The 25,238-nt window shown below is 41.8% G+C and overlaps 1 protein-coding gene across 1 annotated transcript in view; it reads right to left on the reverse strand.

Moving 5' to 3' along the window:
* The window catches only part of LOC105551419 (kinesin-like protein KIF1B), a 172,130-nt gene that overhangs the window by 39,533 nt on the left and 107,359 nt on the right, over positions 1-25,238 (reverse strand). The window contains exons 20-33 of the mRNA XM_011996641.1: positions 24,405-24,498; positions 22,672-22,820; positions 20,189-20,367; positions 19,347-19,484; positions 17,589-17,837; positions 11,008-11,126; positions 8,903-8,988; positions 8,441-8,570; positions 8,111-8,273; positions 5,744-5,834; positions 3,443-3,561; positions 2,061-2,116; positions 1,068-1,268; positions 656-695 (exon numbers count right to left, since the gene is read on the reverse strand). Coding sequence (XP_011852031.1) covers positions 656-695; positions 1,068-1,268; positions 2,061-2,116; positions 3,443-3,561; positions 5,744-5,834; positions 8,111-8,273; positions 8,441-8,570; positions 8,903-8,988; positions 11,008-11,126; positions 17,589-17,837; positions 19,347-19,484; positions 20,189-20,367; positions 22,672-22,820; positions 24,405-24,498 — 1,814 coding nt within the window. The remainder of the gene's footprint in view (positions 1-655; positions 696-1,067; positions 1,269-2,060; positions 2,117-3,442; positions 3,562-5,743; positions 5,835-8,110; positions 8,274-8,440; positions 8,571-8,902; positions 8,989-11,007; positions 11,127-17,588; positions 17,838-19,346; positions 19,485-20,188; positions 20,368-22,671; positions 22,821-24,404; positions 24,499-25,238) is intronic.

Genomic DNA, 25,238 nt, shown 5'->3' on the forward strand with positions numbered 1-25,238 from the left:
TCAATTAAATCACAATCTCTAAGGGAAGGACACAGTTCTTTACCCCTCATGGAGATGAGGGGTAAAGTTTCCCAGCTGATACCAACGTGAGGACAAAGTTGGGTACCACGGGTCTCATTTATAAACACAGGATTCTGTATATGATCTTATGTTACACATTTTCTTCAGATTTAAATTCCATATTCTTTTTTTTTCTTTTTTACGGCGTGATCTCGGCTTACTGCAACCTCTGCCCCCGGGCTCAAACCATCCTCCCACATCAGCCTCCTGAGTAGCTGAGACCAAAGGCGTGCACCACCGCGCCCAGCTAATTTTTACATTTTTTTGTAGAGATGGGGTTTCGCCATGGTGCCCAGGCTGGTCTCTAACTCCTGAGCTCAAGCAATCTGTCTGACTTAGCCTCCCAAAGTGCTGGGATTACAGGTGCGAGCCACCACACCTGGCCAGATTTAAACTCCATATTCTTAACTGTACTGATGCTATGTGACTTTAGTTAAGCTGCTTAACCTCTGGGAGTCTGTCTCCTCATTCACAAACTGCAGATCCTAATATTTAGCCTACTATCTTGAAAAGCAATCATGAAGATCCACTAACATAATGTATAAAAAGGGGCTTTATGAATAATTTAACACTATTCACATGTGTACCCTATCACCAGTATTCAGCCCAGCTGAGTTTCACATGAGTTGGTGATGCTAGTCAGAAAGAAAATAGGGTAAGTCATCCTGGCAGTCATCTAAGGGGTCAGAAAGCAAAACCAGAAGTATTCTAACAAACTACCTACTAGTAAAATCTTCAAAATTAAAAATACTATTGCAAAGAATCCATAAAAACAAATGCAAGGGCCTCCCCCACTGCGACGGTGATGTGAAACAGACACATATAGAGAAAGTGCTTCCCAAATCTCTAGGAAGAAAATGTGATATGACCTTGAAAATGTGCTGAGCTCTACATTCAGCTCAAGTTGCAAACGGAAATGTCAGTGTTTCATTTGCAGAGAGCCAGGCTTCAGGACAAGCGCCTGAGGTTGGTTCTACATCTAAGGTGGAGCTAATTCAGCTACTAACCATCTCGTTTGGGTACCCTCTCGCTCTGGCAGCTGGGAACTGGCAGAAAGAGAAAAGGCGGCAATGGGTCAGCCTCATCCTGGAAGGTGGCAATAGCGGAGGATGCAAGCACACTGGCGTGCTCAGAAAATGTGTCCAACACATGCACATTCACATAGCCAGACACGAGAAACCGAATCAGCTCAATCTTTCTCTCATGGTCTGAAGGCAGATGAAGATGGGGAATACATTGGGTGGAGAGTGACCACAGGGTGGGGTGGGAATTTGGTGAATGGGCAATGAGGAAAAAGGACAGAAATAAAGAAAAATCAAAACAAGATCACTGAACATGCAGAATAAATTTACTACGCAAAGACATGCCTAGTCCCCTGACAGTTATGGGAAGTTACATACAAAGCAGAAAGATTTAGGAACAGAGTGATTATCAAAATCTGCAAATAGAAGACCAGAGAGTTGGTAGATAAGGCCCCCTATTGTTTCTTACTTCTTGTCTTATTTTATTATTTTATTTTATATTGTTTTGAGATGGAGTTTCACTCCTGTTGCCCAGGCTGGAGTACAAAGGTGCAATCTCAGCTCACTGCAACTTCCACCTCCCTGGTTCAAGCGATTCTCCTACCTCAGCCTCCCAAGTAGCTGGGATTACAGGCGTGTGCCACCATGCCCAGCTAATTTTGTATTTTTAGTAGAGACGAGAGTTTCACCATGTTGGTCAGGCTGTTCTCGAACTCCTGACCTCAGGTGATCCACCTGCCTCGGCCTCCCAAAGCGCTGGGATTACAGGTGTAAGCCACCGGGCCTGGCCTTTACTTCTTATTTTAAATCAGGAACTAGGAATTCTAGTTCCTACTAGATATATACAAGAGGAGCAGGAATACATGTGGATACATAGAAGGATAGAAATTCCAACATGACTTCTATTTGAAAAGTCATTCAGAATAAGAGATGTATTCACACAGAGATTATCATGCAAAAAGCAGAGTGAGTGCTCACCTGGCTTGGACAGAGGCATGGGTGGAGGGAAGAATCGGCGGCATGGCTGAGGCGGACTGCAAAGAAAGGAAGACAAAGATCAAGACTACAAGGAGTTATTTATTTTAGAAATTCTCCCCTTTGTGCTGGACTGCAAATTGAATTTCCTTCTCTTTAGGCATTTCACAACTAGGAGTGAGAATGTATGTAAAAGTTCTGTGACAGTACAGAAGGAAAACAATGTTTTATGTATAGCTTCTAAAAGCAGGGAAAAAGAGAGAAACTGTTTGGCTTCCACATGCCCATCTCAAGACATTCCATTTGCAGATTTGAGGTTCTGGATTCCAAGTTGGAGTTTTCCAACATTAACGTAAACAGAACTGGCACACAGACATTAAGATTAACGTAATTATTCTTCTTCTTGCTGGTCACTACCATCGCTTTATACTTCTCTTTGTGTGAATGTATTTAAAAGAAAAAAAACTTTTTGTAATAACTATTTGCAGTGTAGAAATCAATAAACCCCATTTTTTCAAGAGAAAGAAAAAGACTACAGAGCTGGATGTTGATATCAACAGCATGTTTTAATTCCCTTTAAGAGAGCAGACTTTTGCATTTTCAACTCTGGCATAATACCAGATAATAGAGATAATCCTAGATAGTGAAATAGGCTAAATCTCATTTAAAAAATGTCTCCTTCTAAGTCTTAGCTAATAAATGAAATAAGAAAATTCTTCTGCCAACACCAACACTCTGCCATCACCAGAAAGGCCCACTGTTGCCTTCCTCAGCAGTTTTGATGACTGTACTTAGAGCTTCTATTTCATAAAGCTGTGGGCATTAGGAACATCTTTTTTTTTTTGAGACAGAGTCTTGCTCTGTCGCCCAGGCTGGAGTACAGTGGCGCGATCTCGGCTCACTGCAAGCTCTGCCTCCCGGGTTCGCACCATTCTCCTGCCTCAGCCTCCCGAGTAGCTGGGACTACAGGCGTCCGCCACTACACCCGGCTAATTTTTTGTATTTTTAGTAGAGACGGGGTTTCACCGTGTTAGCCAGGATGGTCTCGATCTCCTGACCTCGTGATCCGCCCGTCTCAGCCTCCCAAAGTGCTGGGATTACAGGCTTGAGCCACCAAGCCCGGCCAGGAACAATTTTCAACAATTTTCATGTTATATTCCTATCACCTCAAATTTCTACCATATTCAAAGTCTCTTCCTACAAAAAGATGGTATTTGAGATCACCCGGTCAAAATTTAATTTGTTCTATCTAAAATCAGCGACTAGGTGACTATAAGATGATGGTGAAGTTTCTAAATCCCTCAAAAGATTTCTTCCTTTCCAGCAATCGAGAAACTAAAAATCAAAACAATACCATCAAAAATGTTTGCTTATTTGGTCCAAACCTGTTAAGCTCCTGTCCTTGCAGATGAAGCGGGTGCTGCTGATAATGCCCAAAGACTTCAAATACAATAGGCTTGGTTTTGATGTAATCCACAAACGATTCAGTGATCTCCACGGCAATCTACAGCCAAGCAAGATTAGGAAAAGATTACAGGAAAACACAGATTTCTGCTTCAATCAGAACTTTAGGTATTTTGATTTTGTTTGTTTGTTTGTTTTTGAGACAAGGTCTTGCTCTGTAGTGCACGAACAAGGCTCATGCAGCCTCACCCTCCCAGGCTCAAGCAATCTTCCTGCCACAGGCTCCGGAGTAGCTAGGACTACAGGCATGCACCACCATACTTGGCTAATTTAAAACAATTTTTTGTAGAGACAGCATCTCACTATGTTTCCCAGACCGGTTTTTAACTCATGCGCTGAACTGATCCTTCTGCCTCAGCTCCCAAAGTGCTGGATTACAGGCATGAGCCACTATGCCTGGCCCAACTTTACTACTGCTGAGTGTCCAGAATCTGCTAGGCCTCTTGCAACAAAAAACAGGGAATCCCCTATGTTGTTTTTAATTCTAAAGTAATTTTTCCAAGTTTCAGGTATTCAAGATCTTCCATAATTTGCCTCAACTGATCTTGGCCCCTGTTCCCCTTCCTATGCTTACCATTCTGGCTCACTCACTCATCTGCTGCTCCTTTCACCTGCTCTCTCTTCTGCTGTGCCAAGGACTGGCCCAGGCTGCAACCCTGCCTGGAAGGCACTTCCATACATCCATGCATGTATTGACTATGGCCTATGTGCCAGGCACAATGCCAAGTTTGACACACCTTTTCTTGCTTATACTACATCCTTCAGGGAGCTTCCTATCCCCTTTCTCCCCCAACTATCCTCCCCAACAAAAAGTAACTATTTTAAGTTAGTTTTCCATTCATATAAATAACTTTCCCTTTCTCTACTCCCACTGCATTTAGTGAATATTTTCTCATGTTCATCTTTGCATGACTGGTGTTTATGTATGCATTTTATTTCCTCTATCGTAATTGGAAGCTCACTGGGAGCATCTGAGATTCATCCGCATTCCCCAGTTGTCAGGCACAATCCTTGTGCAAAGCAGCTGATCAAAGTTTATCAGATACATGCTTGCTTATATTTACATGAACATGAAAAAGAAGATAGCATATTTTGTGTTTGCTTTTTCCATCTTTGAAGTTCTCCTTTCCTCTCTTACTTTAGAGAGCAGACATGGTTAGCAAGAGAATGAGAGACAGTTTCACGTAGTAGTGAAGATCCTGAATGCCAGAGCTACATTTCTCTGAGCTTAAGTCCTATCTCTGCCTCTTGTAACACTGATGAGTAACTTTATTTTTATTACTACTTTTTTTTTTTTTTGAGATGGAGTCTTGCTTTGTTGCCCAGGTTGGAGTGCAGTGGCGCGATCTCGACTCACTGCAACCTCCCCCTCCTGGGTTCAAGCAATTCTTGTGCCTCAGATGGGATTTCACCATGTTGGCCAGGTTGGTCACAAACTCCTGACCTCAAGTGATCCACCTGCCTCCCTCCCAGAGTGCTGGGATTACAGGTGTGAGCCACTGTGCCTGGTCTGATGAGCGACTTTAATTGCTCTATGCTTCAGTCATCTCAGCTAACACAGGGATTATCTTAATCTATGGTATAAAGGGAAAGACTAAATTACACAAAAACTCTCAGAACAGTGACTAACACGAAATAAACTCTCAGTGAATGTTAGCTATTGTGATGAGGATAATGACTCTGGAACATAGCTTGAGTGAAATTTCATGTAAGAGAGGGAAGGATCTGTTTTCTTACTTCACATAGGAATACAGTTGTAAAGGGCATTAATGTGTTAATTATACTATCAGTTGCAAGGAAAACAGACTCTAAATCTTAATTTAGCTACAGAAGGTATTTGATATTTTTTATGTTATTTGCAATTGAGCAACATAAGTATCTTAGGGTTTAAAGGACAATGCATTCACTTTAACAAAACTCTTATTAAGCATGCTTATTTTTCTAGGACAGAAACACTAAAACAACTCATTGCATTCAAACTGATGGAAGATATTATTGGCAGACCAACCCACATTCCACTCACTAGGCCCATTGTAATACAGACAAGAAGGCTTGCTGCTCAGGCCACTGTGGATAACCTCACCACTCTAGTCACGCCCTCTATTGTCTACTCCCCCCACTGCACAGCCAGTGACTTGTACGTCTTCTTATCACCCTTCCTCCGCTAAGAAAACCAAGGTACCAGAAAAACATACGTTTGGCAAAAAGATCTGGCCACTTACATTCTGCACATGATAAAAGCCCAGGGGACTTCCTCTGCCATTGTTTTTGAGGGGCTCCGTGGAGAATGCTTCATCATGGCGATGCAGAAAGCTTCATAAAAAAATAAAAAGACTCATGAACACTGTATTAAATGGTTTTATCAGAATCTGTTTCAAGAGCCCAATGTGGATCCTATAGAAAGAAGCATTCCACTTAAGCAGATTCTTTAAGTTATTTACATTCCCTTGTCAAGAACCTTTTCCATATCACACAGAGGGTATTTTAGATTTTATTTCAAAAATGACTGAAAAATTAACTGATCCTATTTTAGACTTTATTTCAAAAATGACTGAAAAATTAACCGACCCTGATCTCTTAGCTAAATGGATGTATGTGCAAGAATGCTTTAGAGAGAGTGAAGAAGTGAATTCAATTAACTCCTCTTCCTTTGTAAAAGCTTTTTACTAAAAATAAAAACAATGTCATTTTGTACAGAAAAAAATTAGCAGACTCAAGCTTCCACAGTTAGTGCGAAAGCCTGTGGCTGGCATAGTTACCTAAGAGTGTTGTGGATTCAAATGTCACCTCTTCCAGGCAGTCTTTCCTGACTTACCCTGACAGTTCTGTGTTCCCACATTACTAGTAATGTTTTTTTCCTTAATAGCAATGATTTCACTGTAATAATATATTTATATGCCTCTCCCCCCACCAGACAGCAAGTGTTTTCCCACAGGTCCCGACACACAGAAGACACTCTGGAAAAATTTGTTGAACCAGTGGGCTATATTTAGTTATCTTCACAGATAGTGAGATGCTATTTTTTTCTCTTTCTCTCCCTATTATTAGTCTGAAATAAAAATAACTGCACAGTTAAAGTGGACCCAATACAAAGATTTACTGCCAGATAGAAAAATCCATCAGAAGGACACCCCTTCCATCAAGAAAAAATGGAGAAAAAGAAAATATTTTCAGTTCGGGGGAGAGACCAGTAGTATGAACTTGTTGTCTTCCAAATTAGTTCACCAGTCTGAGAACACTGGCATGTTTGTGCCAAGTGCTCCAAATCCCTGATTCCTGTATTGCTGGCACTGCAGCATTCTTGGGGTTCCCTGGTGAAAGGTGAACTCATTCACAGTGCTCTGCAGCCATACCTTCCCGGCACAGGCCAGAGGAGCCACTGTAAAAACACGGATGCCTTTGAGGCTGCTTTCAACACAAGCAACATGCCCTTTCCCCCAGAGCTAACACCAGGTGGAGATGCTGCTCTTTTTAGGAGATTGCAGGACAAAGGTCAACTCACTATTGTCACTTCAGACATCAGTTAACCAAATAGATGTTTTCCATGAAAAACATCTATTGTTTTAGATGCCTGATTAGAATAGCAACAGTTCCAAAAAACAGATTCATCTGGTCAATACTATCCTGCCTTCAGTTTGAGGGTATGAGTGAAAACACATTAAATAGGTGAAATCAATTCTCGACGGGTAATATTTCAACAATTATGAGTTGTAGCAAATAATATTAGTGGCCTACTATATAGTAATCACATTTAATTCAGATCACATTTAACTCAATTTTCTGTGATAAAACCTGTACAAAAGCTTTATAAACTGCACTAGGACCGATGGGAAGGCCAAGGCACACTCTGAGGGGAGAGGGATGGCAGAACCCAAAGCAGCCTCTTGGTGGCACCAGTAGCAAACTGAAGGCTGTAGGTACGGAGGGGTCAGACTTCAGTCTCTTGTACTGTGGCCCTTCCCAAGTACTGAAAAGACACATTGAAGTTTGGAGGTATTAAAACTGAAGATTCACAAAAAAGTGTTTTCCTGGGGCAGTCTTGAGAAGAAAGCACCTAGAGCACAGGGTTTGAGAGGGCCGCGGGAAACAGCAAGTCCTATGTGGATGACAAATGACAAGTGTCACATCTTCTCCACATACTAGCTTTTTTCAGTTGATGTAGAATTTATCCTTCTTTACATTGTTTAAATTTTCCTTTTCCCGAGTATTAAACAGGCATAATTGGTGGCCAGATAAGCCACTGCTTTCAGATTTACTAATAAGACATTTCAACATGAAGAGAACTAGAAAGACTCATCAACAGGCTTATGTGATCAGACCCTACATTCCTGGTAAAGGGGGACCGCTCACAGCAGAGCCCTGCAGCAGGGTGCGCGGCATGCTCCTCCTGCCAGGGAACCCTGTTGCATTCCAGGACAGGTTTCTGGTTCTCACTCCCATAGGAGTGATGAAAGCATTTTCCTTCAGAGACTGGTTAGTCTTTGTCTCAAGAGTGTTAATCCCTCACACACGTAACGCACTCTACAGTGCACAAGAGATGTCACCTCGGTTAGCAGCTAGCTAGGAGGCAGAGCAAAGGGGCAGCTTACTTGAACTGACAGAAGATATCTGCATACTCTGGGAGGATTCCACTGGCCTGCAACACTGTTACTCGGAAAGTGAAGGCACTGCCCAGTTTCAGGTGGTTGCCAATCTCTTCAGAAAACCCTTCCATTACCATCTTACCATCCAGCAAAGTGCTTGACTTCAAATCTAAAGAGGGTCAAATGAAGACACAGATGGTTCAAATAATGCAAAGAGGAGGGAGTTGGGCATTCTTTCCATTCCTAGTTGACGAAGGCCACTACGTCCCTTGATAACGGTCAATATTTTCCCTTTGTCGAAAATGTCCCCAAGCACAGTAAACTCTGTCTACATACCCAAGTCATTCATCCGATTGATTTCTTCTGGAGGAGTGATGACCTCAGAACTCTGACCCTGTCCTTCCACAATCCTCAACTCCTCCAAGGACAGACCAGAACGAGTCATTGCAACAGACGAAAAGTCACTCTGAAAAAAAGGCAGGGGCAGGTACATGGTAAAGTAGTATAAAAACATATTTTTCTCCAGTTGCCTTACTTCTGTTTATCTGCCCAACAAAATAATAGTGACTGGAAAATTATATGGACCGAGGGCTGTCTGAGGAAAGGCAATGAATAAAATATGAATGTTGAGTCTATACACCTTTACCTTCATAATTGTTAGACATGTCCCATATTCTATTGAACTACTCTGTGACAACCAGCACCCTATGTTTTTCAGTTTCACAGGAGAACTGGTCTCCAACGCTGAACATTCTTTTTCTTTCCACAAGGTTTTCCTTCTTCCTGACGGGTTCTCACCTGATTAAAGTATTCATTATCAAAAGATATTTTAGCCGTTCCTGACTGTCGAATTCCAGAGCCATAATCAGGAGCTTCTTCATCCGCTAAAGCAGAAAAAAAAAATTAGGAAGAATTGAGTGAGACTACACAGCGGGAGGAAGGGAAAAGGCTCTTGCTGGATTATAAACTCAAGTCCTTTGGCGTAAGAGAATGATACCAAAGTAGTAACACGGCATGGGCTGCTTCGCACTCTATTCATGTAGATTGATCAACTTCTTCAGCTCAAATGAGACTAGTCAATAAAGAAATGAGACTAGTCAATAAAGAATTGGTTTTAGACCGGGCGTGGTGGCTCACGCCTGTAATCTCAGCACTTTGGGGGACTGAGGCGGGCAGATCATGAGATCAGGAGTTTGAGACCAGCCTGACCAATATGGTGAAATCCTGTCTCTACTAAAAATACAAAAATTAGCCGGGCGTGCTGGCACACGTCTGTAATCCCAGCTACTCAGGAGGCTGAGGCAGGAGAAACCCTTGAACCCGGGAGGCGGAGGTTGCAATGAGCCGAGATCGCACCACTGCACTCCAGCCTGGGCGATAGAGCGAGACTCCGTCTCAAAAAAAAAAAAAGATTCTGTTTTATTCTTGAGATTGTTCAAATGTCACACCTAGAAATACTGACTGTCTCCATGCTGGCAAGATAATAGTCAATAATACCCAACAAGTATTTGAAAATATTATATTGTACGTGTGGAGGAGACTTCCATATACTCAATACTGGTGATTGTGTCACAAGTTTCCATGGGGGAAAGGCTGAAAGGTCACTGGCCACAGCACAGCATTTGGCAATTAAGACAGAAAGATTACAGAAAATGACCACATTCTTTCCTCAGAACATAGGCTGGATCATGGAAAAATGGAAAATACCAAAATCTTTTTTTTTTTTCAATTGTTTTTTAAGAGATGGCGTCTCACTATGTTGCGCCAGTTGGCCTCAAACTCCTGGGCTCAAGCAATCCTACCTCAGCCTCCCAAATAGCTGGGACTACAGGCACAAGCCACCATAAACAGCTTGTATCAGCTTGACCCGTGCATTACAAAATAGCAGCCAAACAAATGTCTATTATAAGTACTCTGAGAAAAAAAAAAACTAAGCAAGTCAAAGGCCTAACAATCCTTTGTTAATAATGAAGCAGTTAAGATACATTATTTAGGCCAGGCTGGGCACAGAGGCTCATGCCTGTAATCCCAGCACTTTGGGAGGCCAAGGTGGGTGGATCATCTGAGGTCAGGAGTTTGAGACCAGCCTGGCCAAAATGGTGAAACCTCATCTTTACTAAAAATACAAAAATTACCTGGGTATGGTGATAGGTGCCTGTAATCCCAGTTACTAGGGAGGCTGAGGCATGAGAATTGCTTGAATCCAGGAGGCGGAGATTGCAGTGAGTTGACATTGTGCCACTGCGTTCCGGCCTGGGCAATAGAGTGAGACTCCGTCTCAAAACAAAACAAAACAAAAGGCCAATGACTGGCCGGGTGCAATGGCCCACACCTGTAATCCCAGCATTTTGGGAGGCCAGGGCAGGAAGATCGCTTGAGCTCAGGGGTTCGAGACTATGCTGGGCAACATAATGAAACCCTAACTCAATAAAAAACTTAAAAATTAGCTGGGAGGTGGTGTGCATCTGTAGTCCCAGCTATTTAGGTGGCTGAGGTGGGAGGATGGCTCAGCCTGGAGGTAAAAGATGCAGTGAGATATGATTGCACCACTGCACTCCAGCCTGGATGACAAAGTGAGACCCTGTCTTGAAAATTAAAAAAAAAGGCCAATGACTTTTATATAGTTAATGCAAGAGCTGCTCTTTAACATGTTTAAGAAAATCTCTTTACCCCATTATTGCAAAATAGCAGTAGTCTGGACTAAGCAGGATCTATTTGTGATACTTGGGAACAATTGCTAGAAAGAAGCAATAAACGCTTTCTCCAAAGTATGTGTATTTATATTACACATACAAACTCTCCACAGTTTGTCTGTGTAATATAAGCGTGACCCACGCAGAACTGGCCTGCTTTGTCTCTAGACAAAGAACTCACAGCTCTCATTTCAGAAGAGGGTCACCTACCTGCAATGGCCTGTACAGCCACACGCAGAAATCCCCGCACTTCACCTTTCTCACTGACGATGGCCACCCTGTGGATCAGGGGCACAGGATACAGCAGATTGCTCAGGTAAACAAATGCCCTAGAGACAGAAACCAGGAGACAAATGTCAGAGCATCCATGGAGAGAGAAACTGCTTTCAGGTTCACTGAGAACATCTTCCTGCAACTGTGAGCTGACTTCTGGCCTTGTCTTAAGACCCCTTCTCAGTCCTATCCTCTCAGATTTGCCTCCAGCTGCCTTTTCAGCACAGATCATGAACAAGCAAATGCTTGGCAGAACTGTTGACGAAGACCAACACACACCAAATCACGCTCTAAAACTTAACTACTGTAGGGAGAAGAGTCACACCTGGAAGCAGACTTTCAAGATACTGCTCTATGAATGCTGCTGGGGGCAGGTTAGAGGAGCCCATTCAAGAGCTTAACCTTTTTTTTTTTTTTTTTTTTTTGAGACAGAGTCTCACTCTGTGGCCAGGCTATAGTACAGTGGCATGATCTCGGCTCTCTGCAACCTCCAACTCCCTGGTTCAAGTGATTCTCCTGCCTCAGTCTCCCGAGTAGCTGGGATTACAGGCACACACCACCATGCCCAGCTAATTTTTGTATTTTTAGTAGAGATGGGGTTTCACCATGTAGGCCAGGCTGTTCTCAATCTCCTGACCTTGTGATCCGCCCACCTCAGCCTCCCAAAGTGCTGGGATTACAGGCGTGAGCCACCATGCCCAGGCAAGCCTAACTTTTTAATTTAAGAAATTATAAAGAGCTTTTGTTTCATTTTTCCCAATAGATAAAACAGAAACCAGGAGACAAAAAAGGCAGGAAAACGGGTCAAAATACAGCTAATAACTCTAAAATAAATTCCATATCACAGCATTATGGGTCTTTATTGTTTTTTGTTTGTTTTTAAGACGGAGTCTCACTCTGTCACCCAGGCTGGAATGCAGTGGTGTGATCTCGGCTCACTGCAGGCTCCGCCTCCTGGGTTCACACCATTCTCCTGCTTCAGCCTCCCATGTAGCTGGGACTACAGGCACACACCACCACGCCTGCCTAATTTTTTTGTATTTTTAGTAGAGAGGGGTTTTCACTGTGTTAGCCAGGATGGTCTTGATCCCCTGACCTCATGATCCACCTGCCACAGCCTCCCAAAGTGTTGGGATTACAGGCGTGAGCCACCACGCCTGGCCTATGGGTCTTTATCGTTACCTTATTTATTTATTTATTTTGAGATGGAGTTTCACTCTTATTGCCCAGGCTGGAGTGCAGTGGTGTGATCTCGGCTGACTGCAACCTCCACCTCCCGGGTTCAAGCAATTCTCCTGCCTCAGCCTCCTGAGTAGCTGGGATTACAAGCATGTAATACCATGCCTGGCTAATTTTATATTTTTAGTAGACAGGATTTCTCCACGTTGGTCAGGCTGGTTTCGAACTCCTGACCTTAGGTGATCCTCCCGCCTTAGCCTCCCAAAGTGCTGGGATTACAGGCGTGAGCCACCACGCCTGGCCATTCATTGTTACTTTCAGAAATGACTATTATTGTCTGGGCCTGGTGGCTCATGACTGTAATCCCAGCACTTTGGGAGGCTGAGTAGGTGGATCACCTAAGGCCAGGAGTTCGAGACCAGCCTGGCCAACATGGTGAAACCTCGTCTCTACTAAAAATACAAAAATTAGCCAGGCATGGTGGCAGGCGCCTGTAATCCCAGCTACTTGGGGGGGCCAAGGCAGGAGAATTGTTTGAACCCAGGAGGCGGAGGTTGTAGTGAGCCAAGATCGCACCATTGCACTCCAGCTTGGACGACAAGAGTGAGACTTCGTCTCAAAAAAAAAAAAAAAAGAAAAAAGACAAACGTTAAGGGAGAGGATGACAGTTGATGCCTAAAAGGTTTGCTTTTGCTCCTAGAGTTCAAAACCTAATTCAGAATTCAGAAACGCATAAGAAAAAGGTAAATTATAGCTCTAACACTTTATATTTCAAGCAAACTAGCAAAGTCCTATCTTTGGTATTGTCTTCTTCTTCTTTCATTATTTTGTAGCTATTACTTTTTTTAAAAAGCAATAAAAACTGATGCTCACAAAGCTAAAGAGTGTTCATTCCAATTAGTGAAAGGGAAATAGAATCTAGTTCCTAGTATGATTCTGGTCTTCCCATTTGGTATATGCTGATCTTCGAACATAAGACAAAAGACAAAGATAGACACTTCTATCAATAAATCAAACAAAACCAAGTGACACACATGCTTATCTGATGCTTTTCCTGTTCTGAAACCTATTTTAAAACAAAGAGAGGAGGAGGACGGACTGGGTATTTGGGATTCAACTCAAAGTAATGAAAATTATGGAAACAGACATAATACATCACAGAAAAACAAATGTTAATATGACTAGAGCATAAATGAAATGCAAATGAAAAAATAACAAAAATAACTGCAAATGAACATTAAATCAGATGAAATAATGCCACTTCCCTTTCAGTCTGCTCCAAAGCAGGAGAGAGAAATGCTAAGAAACAGAGAGTTGAAGCTCTGGTGTAAAAAAATGTAAGAATGAAAAGTTCTAAAAAGTTCTAAACAAAACCATCAAACAACAACTACTGCAACAGAATTTAAAAGACTAAGAATTTGGCGTAAGGTATCAAATGGATAATTTCACTTTCAAAGTCAACGCATACACAGATCACTCTCCTCTATTGTGGGCACCCCAGCTAGACTTGTCCATTTCAAGGCCTGGCCCATTAAAGAGCCATTGCACATGTCCCCTGCCTGGAGTCCTCTCTGCACTTGATGCCTACACCTCATGCCTTTGATTTTTTTTTTTTTTTTTTTGAGACTGGGTTTCACCATGTTGGCCAGGCTGGTGTCAAACTCCTGATCTCAGGTGATCCACTCACCTCAGCCTCCCAAAGTGCTGGGATTACAGGTGTGAGACACCACACTTGGCCTCATGCCTTTGATTTCACATCTTCAGGTCTTATTTCAAACACCACTTTCTCATAACAGGTCCCCCAATGTTATGTGATCTCCGGCAACACACACAACTATTTCATCGTTGCTATAATTTACATTTATTTGTGCAATTATTTAATTTATGTCCGTGTCATCCATCAGACTATAAGTCTATAAGGGCAGGAACCATGTCTGGTTTTGCTCACCACTGTCTGCAGAGGGCTGGGCCACTCTATAAATATTTGGTAAGTGAACATCTATGTACCTAAGGGAACAGGAAAATGATTTCTCTCTTATCTTTAAATAGAAGTGGAAGCTTTTTCAGAAAAATGGGTTATACCAAAAGCAGAAAAGCAAAGCCATCCAACTTATACTAGGTTGATTTTTCAGAGCCAGCTCATACTAGATATTAACTACCCAGAACACATTTAGATTCCTAACTATATCTAATTTATTTCAAAAAATAGCTATTCAAAAGCAGGAGTCACTTTTTTTTTTTTTAAAGAAAGCTTATATTAAGCACACATTATATTAAAGCACTGTTTGCACACATACTAAAGATGAGATTGCCTGTCTGCCTATGGCAAAGGCTAGTCCAAGTGTGGGAGCACTGAAGGCCATTATTATAGATTTCCCTTTTTAGATAATTCTGTAATTCTATGGCAGGGACATCAGCTCCATGACTATACAATCACACATTCACTAGACAGCACCTTGTCATGTTACCAGAATATAGCCCTTAGCTCCAAATCAATGCTATATAAACATTCTATTCTGAAGCTTTTTAAACAGAATTTTCATAATTACTCTGCATTTTTGAGAATCTTTATACTTTGACCTAGCAGACTGAAGGAGAACAGGGATGAGAGAGGGGAAAATGTAAAAGATACATTAGCAGAAAGTTCAATGAAGTTACTTCAAAAAGGGAAACAAACTGGTCAACATAAAGATAAGAAAAATTAGCAAAATTATGGTGCTACTTATAGAAAGAATGTCAGTTAAGGTACTTAGAGAGATCACAGAATCATCATCTTTAACCCCCTTTTAACCCAGAAGACTAGCTTAAATATTTTACATTTCATCCCAAATTATGATGGATGGTTCATAACATCCCAGCATGCCATAAGAGAATAGCTAAAGGGACAAGCTCTTTTCATGTGCAATATAAAGTTTTAGCAGAGGCAGTCATGGCTAAAAAACAAACTTACTAATGGAATTTCACAAGAAACTAATGTTTTTTTTTCCCCCTAGACGGAGTCTTTGCTCTGTTGCCCAGGCTGGAGTGCAGTGGCGCGATCTCGGCTCACTGCAACCTCTGCCTCCCGGGTTCAAGTGATTGTCCTGCCTCAGCCTCCCAAGTGGCTGAGATTACAGGCACAACCCACCATGCCTGGCTAATATTTGTATTCTCAGTAGAGACAAGGTTTCACCATGTTGTTCAGGCTGGTTTCGAACTCTTGACCTCATGATCTGCCCACCTCGGCCTCCCAAAGTGCTGGGATTACAGGCGTGAGCCACCGCACCCAGCCACAAACTAAAAATTTTACAAGTGAATTATATTTGAAATTATATGCCAATAGGGGAAATCCAATCTTGTGAATCACAAAAACAGGAAACTAGTTACTTTCCTTACACATACAATGACACTACACAACTGGGTGATGATGCATTACTGTAAATTTTGTTTGCAGAAGAGAAATGTAGTCAAGGGCAAAAATGGAAAGCTATTCTTCACTTTACTGATTGTTATTGTATTATTTCACTTCCTCCCCCAGTCCTTTCTTACAAGGTTAGAACCTGGGAATCTAAACAAATGGAAAAGTCAATTCCTGAGCCACAGCTCATAAGTATTTTATGTGAAAATCAAAATAGAGTTGATTGCTTTATATCTACTTACATCTGATATGATTAAAAGAAATAAAACTATAAAACTAGAGACAAAACAATACATGTATCCTCAGTTAATTTCCACATTAAGCGGGATTGTCTCCAGTTACCATACAACTTCCTCAAAATACAAATGCTTCTTAGTAGAAGTCTTAACCAGGATATTCATTTTTGCTAGTGTAGATGACAGAATATGAAAGCTGAAAAAGATCTTTATGGCTCTTTATTTCTACCTGTTACTCACTTTACACTTGAGAGCCCAAAAGGCTTCAGTTTAAGTTGCTTGTCCTAGTGACAGACATGGCCTAGGACCCAAGACTTCTCCTGACAATTAGGTCAGCCTTCTCCTCACCATGTTACGTAAGATGAAGCTGCCTACTCTTCACTGCAATAGTATAGAACACAAGCGAACAGTTTTAGAAACTGCAATTAGCACTGGGACAAAGTTTATGGCCAGAAACTCTTTGGTTAATCCAATGGGCACTCTACTGTTGAACTTGTAATTTAAATCACCTCAGCATGAAAGCTGGAGATGAACAAAGACACCAGTATCAGGAACATGTGCAGAGAGAGTTCTGCATCACTGACAGATGGATGCACAAACTGAGAGCCAGAGACAATGCCTCAGTTTGGTGAACTACTCTTAACACAAAGCAGTTTCATAGAGCACCGAACAAATATTCATTGTTTTTTTTTTTTAGACAGAGCTTCGCTCTTGTCACCCAGGCTGGAGTGCAGTGGTGCAATCTTGGCTCACTGCAACCTCTGCCTCCCGGGTTCAAGTGATTCTCCCGCCTCAGCCTCCCGAGTAGCTGGGACTACAGGCACCTACCATCATACCCGGCTAATTTTTTGTGTTTTTAGTAGAGACGGGGTTTCACCATGTTGGGCAGGCTGGTCTCAAACTCCTGACCTCAGGTGATCCATCCACCTTGGCCTCCCAAACTGCCGGATTACAGGCGTGAGCCAAAGTGCTAGGATTACAAGGGTGAGCCACCGCACCCAGCCAATATTCACTGTTGATGGGGTCAATAGATGATTTTCTGAGCTTTATGATTATAAACCCTATAGGTTAAAATTTTAGCAGATGCCAAAGATCCGTAGACAGGCTCAGTGAAACTGGCCAAAGAAAGGCATCCATTTTAGGTAAAGGAGAAGCTTAACTTTCCTGATTCTTTTTAGGACTCAGTAGACTAAGCAAAAAATAAACTTAACTCTACTCCTGAATCTACTTTTGTCCTCTGACTCCTGCAGTACCACAAATTCTTCAGCCAAACCTTGGCCTCGCACTGCCCCCTCTCTCATGTTATCTCCATATGCTTTTTCAATCACAATCCTTTGAAAAGGAAACATCTAGACCACAATACTATTCACTGAACCCACCACATTTGACTCTTAGCTTTACTTTCTCCTTTGGGGTTCCCCTCCTCAGAACAAAATTACTGGACAATTTAAGACAAGGTGTCTTCCATGCAGTCTTCATATATTGCTGCGTATTGTGCTGAGCAGACTGAGGACCTCACACACAATGCCTGAGAACTGTCTCAGCCAGACCAGCACTGACAAAGAACTTGAAGTATTGGAGAACTTGAAAAAGAGCATTCATGAGTTGAACTGGCTAATGCAAGGTTATCCAAAATTGCGCAAGCAGGGAGGCCTTCAGAGCAAGAGCTGGTCCCTTTTCGCCTTTCTCACAATAACCTCACCAACCTTCCCACTAAAATGAACCAAGGGGATCGGTCGTAAAACGGGTCATGCCCGTCACTGAAGAGATCTGATCCCTCCTCCGTCCCTGCGTCAGAGCCGGCGTCATCCACGAATGCCTCATCATCAAAATCCTCCATCTCATCTTGCTGCTCGTCAGCCAGCTCAGTGATGTCGGAATCAGCCGTGGAAAAAGTGGGGGAGGGTGTGCGGTCGGCAAGGCGCTCATTCACACAGCCGTGGAAAATGGGGGAGCTAGACACCAGGTAAGACGCCAATTAACACAGCCAGGGAGAGAGGAATAGTTGGTTAAACAGGAAGCAATAGGTGCCAACAGGACAGAATCCACTGGGGAATCAACACAATAAAAGCAAATGGAAAAGCAAAAGGATAAAATAAGCATAAATCATTTGGGTCAGGTGAAAGGGAACAAGGGCAAGTTGAAAAAGTTACATAAGGACTGATCCTTAGAATAAGAAAAGCAAAGGAAACACGTGAGTAGACCATCCTAGGTAAATACTGTACTATAACACGTTTACATTCTCCAGTTCACATAAAAGATCAGCATCCAGGCCTCCAAGGACCCACTCAACATCAAAGTGAAACAAGAAGGCTTTCAATCTTTACTGAAATGCTCACGTCATCTTGGAGCAGAAACCAAAATGGATGAAATGGTATATGGCAAAGCAGCACATGCTTTGCTAGGGTAAGATGTGTTTGGCCAATTCATCTCTTAGAAAAACTACTTTGCTATCAGAGTAGAGTGGAAAAGATTTACTTCATTTCCACAACACACTATGACTTCAGCAACTCCTTTTTACCCAGCCTCTTTAAAAACCATCACAGGGTTTTCTTTTCTTTTTTTTTTTTTTTGAGACAGAGTCTCGCTCTGTCGCCCAGGCTGGAGTGCAGTGGCGCAATCTCGGCTCACTGCAAGCTCCGCCTCCTGGGCTCACGCCATTATCTGGCCTCAGCCTCCCGAGTAGCTGGGACTACAGGCGCCCACCACTGTGCCCTGTTAATTTTTTGTATTTTTAGTAAAGACGGGGTTTCACTATATTAGCCAGGATGGTCTCGATCTCCTGACCTCATGATCCACCCGCCTCAGCCTCCCAAAGTGCTGGGATTACAGGCGTGAGCCACCGCGCCCAGCCCATCACAGGGTTTTCTGCAATTGAAAAAGCAACTCAAATTCTGAAATCGTAAGCTCAAAACTTAAATTTCCCTGTTTTGAAAATTTGAAACCTCTAAGAACTTGATTCAATATGGACTCATAGAGGCACTATGTGTTTTCATTAAGTGCTGGAAAAATGTATAAAATATGAGGCTGAAGGGGACTACCAAGGTGCAATTCACCCTTGCAATGACTAAAGTGCGATGAATCGCCTTTTAAAAAAAGGAAGAACAAATCAGATCATGAAGAGATTGTGTCTGATAAACTGTACTATGAATTTAAACTATGTAGGATACAGGCATAAGTTTTCTTTTCCTTCTAAATTTATCTTAAGTACAGAACACTTCGTAAGTTTAAAGTCAGGGAAGATTTAAATACTTTGGCTGAAAGTTTGAGACTCGAAACAAAAATGCCTGCTGAATATCACTGAAGGGAAATACACCAAATGATGCAGTGGTTGTGAGTGGATAAGATTATAGACAAGGCCTTTTTACACTCTTTTTTTCCTCTTAAATTTTTATATTATCTGCTCAGGTTTGTTGAATAAAACCATTATTTTAAAAGAAGATATCAACAAAATCATCACATACCTCCCCACAAGTTTAAACCAGTGGAACCGATCATAGAAGGGATCGCTGCCAGTCACAGTGGTCTCGCTTTCGTCTTGGGCACTGGAGGCCATCTCCCCTGCCCTATCATACATCTCTCGCATCAAATCCAGCCTCTGCCTATTTAGTAAACACAAAGCACATTGGGTTAATATAATGAAATTGCATTAACCTTTCACTTTAGAAGCATCTTCCATTCAAGATTTTCTCAAAAAAAAAAAAAAAAAAAAAAAAAAAGGAGTTTCTCCCACTATTTAATGTTACTTAAAAAGAATGAAGGCCAAAAGTACAGAAGCCAACACTCAGTATCCAAAGTGTCTTGATTCTAGAGATAAGCCATCAAAAGTTAAGAATGGCCACCTATCCTCTACCGGGTGAAAAGTCATAAGGGGGAATACTGTAGGTCAACTGTATGTGACACCTCAAATACACTGAGACAGGGGGAGGTATCTCATAATACTAAATATAAAAGAAGCTAGATTATAACTTCCATGTTTATTATTGATTATCCTGAGGTCCAGGATAGAAAAGATAAGTTTCAAATCTGAAACAGAAATATGATGAAACTGGAAAATTTAAAATTTAAAAGAGGGTCTATGGAGGGTAAACTTAAATATCTACAAATGTCAGAGTTGTATGAGGAGTGCAATTTATTCACTTAAAAGAAAACGGATGGTAATACCATTGGCCAGCAACAGCGTTTAGAGAGTACAGGGAAGGAAGCAACCGTGTCCTCAGAGAGAGGAAAGTTGGAAGGAGCTCACTTGAGCAAGTCATTGTTATTTCCTAAATAAAACAATCAGCCTTTATGAATGTTTTCATACTTGAGTTTCTCCAAAGACCAATAGTGTGTTGCTCCATTCTTCAAATCCTGGACTTCTACTGCTACCACCGTGCGAGGGAAAGGCCTGTCCTCGTGAGTTTTTTCCATCTCAGTGGGAAGTAATTCAGGAGTCAGAGGGGAGTACAGTGTGTCAGTCAGCAGAACAAACTGAAACTGCACCTGAATGGAAAGAATAAACCATTGACAAATGGTTTTCAGCAAGCAAGCTTCAGAGAAGATGATACAATCATGCCCAACGGGAAAGAGGTCAAATGTGCTGTATGTGCTCAACAAATAGCTTGTGACTAACTGAAAAATATGGCCACCTGTTAGCAGTCACAGGGAATAACCCTAACTTCAAATCAAGCTATTTAAGGACTTTGTTTTCCTAGTCTGGCAGTGTTTTTGCACATACTAAAATCTTCTTCAGGGGGAAGGCACGGAGGGGACAAGGTTACACTCTGTCACCCAGGCTGGGTGCAGTGGTGCAATCACAGATCACTGTAGCCTCCACCTCCTAGGCTCAGGTGACCCTACCACCTCAGCCTCCTGTATAACTGGGACTACAGGCATTCATCACCAGCCCAGCTAATATTTTTTTATTTTTTGTAGAGATGGGTTTTTACGATGTTGCCCAGGCTGGTCTTGACCTCCTGACCTCAAATGATCCACCAACCTCGGCCTCACAAAGGGCTCAGATCACAGGCACAATCCACCATGCCTGGCATAAAATCTTGATAAATATATTTTGATTGACTGAATGAAGACTTTTAATAGAATTTATACCAGAGACCAAAAGGTGGACCACAAAATGCATATCTAGTCCCTCACTAATGAGAGAGGATGAAAACACAGCAAGGTTTCCTATTTTAAATTCAGAGGATTGCAACTACTGCTCTTAAAAGCGTTTATCTGATTGGACATGAAAGTTCACACCTGTAATCCCAGCACTCTGGAAGGCTGAGGCAGGAGGATCACTTGAGCCCAGGAGTTCAAGACCAGCCTAGGCAACACAGTGAGACCCTGTCTCTACAAACTGAGCCCAGACCAGGGCTGTAGTGAGCCATAATTGCGCCACTGTACTCCAGTCTGGGCGACAGAGCCAGATCCTATCTCATAAAAAAGTGTTTACGGCCGGGCACGGTGGCTCACGCCTATAATGCCAGCACTTTGGGAGGCCGAGGGGGGCGGATCATGAGGTCAGGAGATTGAGACCACCCTGGCTAACACGGTGAAACTCCGTCTCTACTAAAAATACAAAAAATTAGCCAGACATAATGGCAGGTGCCTGTAGTCTCAGCTACTTGGGAGGCTGAGGCCGGAGAATGGTGTGAACCCAGGAGGCGGAGCTTGCAGTGAGCCGAGATCGTGCCACTGCACTCCACCCTGGGTGACAGAGCCAGACTCCGTCTCAAAAAAAAAAGTGTTGATTATATGGTAAGTACTTCATGACATTGCATCATTTATTTCTCACTACCACGTTATATTTTCACCAACAAATTATTATTAAACAATTATTTAATATTAATTAAATGCTATGCACAGCAGTAAGAAAAAAAGACAGTTACTGCCTTTATTTAGTCTACTTCAGGAGTGGCTAATAAATAATTATAAAATGAGAAAGGCTGCCGAGATTATGAATGAAGAAGATATCTTATTCCCTAGAACTAGAATTTAGTTCTAGGAGAAGATAATTAATTTCCCCAAAGTCAGGTGGTCCGTGCTCTTACCTACTACACAATATGGTCTTCCACTGTAATCTTAGCAGTGAAGAAACTGATAAACAGTGGAGCGTACAGAAGACTGAATCTAAGGTTTGGTGTGAAGTTGTGGTAATACTTACAAAAATGAATAACATTCACTCCTTTTACCATGCCAGGTACTATTTTAAGTGGTTTATGCATATGCCCATTTTCATTCCTCACAAAATCCCTTGGTGCCAGGTACTGTTACCAACCCCATTATGTAGATGGGGGAATGGAGGCACAGGGCTACCGGGATCGACACCACTCATGGAGCTGGGACTGGAACCTGGACTGTCTGGGTCCAGGGTGCGTGTGTTTGTCCGCTACACAACAGTGCCTCACAGACCCCAGAGGGGGAGCAGATCAATGGCAAAGAGGCAAAGCAAACATAGAGGTGCAAACTTAATAATAGAAAAGCAGAAGAAAATTAAAATTATTCAGAAACCCAAGAGAAGTATTTTTCTACTACTATGTTTCTCCAGTTTTTGTCAGGAATATAGTCTATTTGTAAAATAAGCTAGAAAACATCTGTTTTAAAAAAAATTTATTTAACGAAAAGTTAAGTAGTACCTACTATGTTCCAGGCACACATATGAAATAAAGACATATATAAAGCTGTTTTATAGCACAAAGCTGCTGAGTTCCCCCAAAGGAAAGGTTAATTTAGGGTGAGAGCCCTGATGCACCCACAGCAGGCTCGGCTTTGCCTCCAGCTCTCCTGCGTCCTCCTGCTCCATACCTTCTTTTTCAATTCCACACTGATGGCATTGGCCTCCTTTAGGTACACGGCATTGCCCCAGAGTAAGTCCCGTAATGAAGTAAACTGATGAGACTTCCATTTCCGGAAGGCCCATTGGGCTAACTCAAATTCATGCTGTGTCCAAGGAACTGAAAGAATGAATGATGCATATTTAAAGGCAATCTTACAACTATATAAAAATTACATCTCTCTTCTAGCTTATCTCTTTTATCAAGGTGAGATGTTTTCCAGTTTCTCTCCATTCAGCTGCTTTTGTTTCTTCTTTTTAGTAAAGCTTACCAAATTCTGTTGATACTATGAAAGCAATATACACTTTTCAGAAAATCTTAAAAAATCTTACTTTTGGATTTATTTAAAATAGAATAAGAAATAAATTTTTCTCTGTTTTTTAAAAAAGGTATGATTATAACATGTGGCCACGATAAAAAAAAAAAAAAAAAAAACCTCCTGGCTAGGCGCAGTGGCTCATGTCTATAATCCCAGCACTTTGGGAGGCGGAGGTGGGCATTCAAAACTGAGGCCAGCCTGGCCAATATGGAGAAACCATATCTCTACTAAAGTTACAAAAATTAGCCAGGCGTGGTGGCACGCACCTCTAGTCCCAGCTACTCCGGAGGCTAAGGCATGAGAATTGCTTGAACCCAGGAAGCAGAGGTTGCAGTGAGCTGAGACTACACCACTGCATTCCAGCCTGGGGGACAAAGTGAGACACTGTCTCAAAAAACAAAAAAAGACAAACTCCTGACCTCTGTTATATTGTATGACTTCATGTATTTATTTTTTTCTATTACAGAGAGAAAAAAGGTAACATCTTGCTTATTTAAAAATAAGAAATTGGCTGGGAGCAGTGGCTCATGACTGTAATCCCAGAACTTTGGGAGGCCATGGCAGGCAGATCTACCTGAGGTCAGGAGTTTGAGACCAGCCTGACCAACACGGTGAAACCCCGTCTCCTCTAAAAACACAAAATTAGCCGGGCGTTGCGGCGCATCCCTGTAATCCCAACTACTTAGGAGGCTGAGGCAGGAGGCGGAAGTTGCGGTGAGCCAAGACTGCACTATTTATTGCACTCCAGCCTGGGCGACAAGAGCAAAACTCTGTCCAAAAATAAACAAGTAAATAAATAAATAAGAAATGTAATACATAACTTAAGAGGTCCTTCAAAGTTAGTTTGAAGCCTTGAGATTGCCAAGAGGTTGGGTGGAAAAATGAACTGTGATAAGTGTTTATACTGCATTATAAGGCAATGAGTAACAATGAAAGCCCTAACTCAACTAAGAAATGCTGGAAAATGTAAGATAGGCAAACATGACTAAGCAATATGACTAGAAATTTGCCAGAAATGGCTTCAAATTGAACAGACTGTCTTCACAAAGATTAAGCTCTATATTTTTAATAGGTATATAAAAGTCATATCTACAGTAATATGAGAGACAGTGCATGTAAACTTTCTAAGGGATTTAAATCAAGATGTGCTCAGAAACCTTGTGAAGGTCTAAGAACACTATCACCCCCATTCCCACCTCATAAAATACAGCCTGGATTCTCAACACTGCACATCTATTCAATCATCTGTAAACTGGCTCAGTAAAATGTCGATAAATGATAGGTCCAACTAAGAGGAATTCAGCTTTGATTATGCATAAATGACTAATTTGATAATATAACTTCAAAAAGATATACACAGGAAAGTTTCAGTCTCTAGATTTCACCTTCTTCCTCCTCTTCCTCCTCTTCAGTTGTTTCTGCAGCCAGGGATCGGGTTTCAACCTGCTTCTGCAAGGCCTGCAATTTACTCTCATAGTCCTGAATGAAAAGAAAGGAGATAACATGTAGGAGTGGGAAGAAATAAGAGGGCAGGGAAAGAGAAATGGAAGGAATATTGGGGGAAGTAGAGAAAGCAAAGGACAAAGAAAAGAGACAAAGGCAGGAAACAATAATAAAAAGACATACAGAGAAATGTTCAGGGAAAAAACCCACAAATCACACAAGATGGTCTGTAATGTGAAAAAGAAAAAACCCACTACAGTATGTTTCTACTTCCTCAAAGACTCAAGAGTTCTTTACCTGGGGTAGTGGTAGGAGAAAGTGGGAATTTTTAAGTGAAATAATGTGTGTATACCTTAAGCATTAGAATATATTCAGGTAATATATATCAATAAATTCCAGAGAAAAACAATATTAAAAAAGATTAAAGTCACCAGTATCATTAAAAATCTCAATTATCTAACTCTTTGGAAGGAAAAAAAAATTAAGATTGTAGACTTTGATGCTTCCTATGGGTGAAAAATTACTATCTTTGATCAGTAGGATGAGTTTAGCCTTCAGGTAACCAAAAGCTCACAGTGCTATTAGGACTGAAATAATTTATAGATTGCAATTAGTTATTCAAGTAAGACACTTTATTTTCAATATGCAATTATAAGATGGATTACTGACCGGGTGCAGTGGCTCATGCCTGTAATCCCAGCACTTTGGGAGGCTGAGGCGGGTGGATCACCTGAGGTCAGGAGTTCGAGACCAGCCTAACCAACATGGAGAAACCC

The sequence above is a fragment of the Mandrillus leucophaeus genome, unplaced genomic scaffold (genome assembly GCF_000951045.1).
Source record: "Mandrillus leucophaeus isolate KB7577 unplaced genomic scaffold, Mleu.le_1.0 Scaffold52, whole genome shotgun sequence".
In the NCBI taxonomy this organism is placed as follows: domain Eukaryota; kingdom Metazoa; phylum Chordata; class Mammalia; order Primates; family Cercopithecidae; genus Mandrillus; species Mandrillus leucophaeus.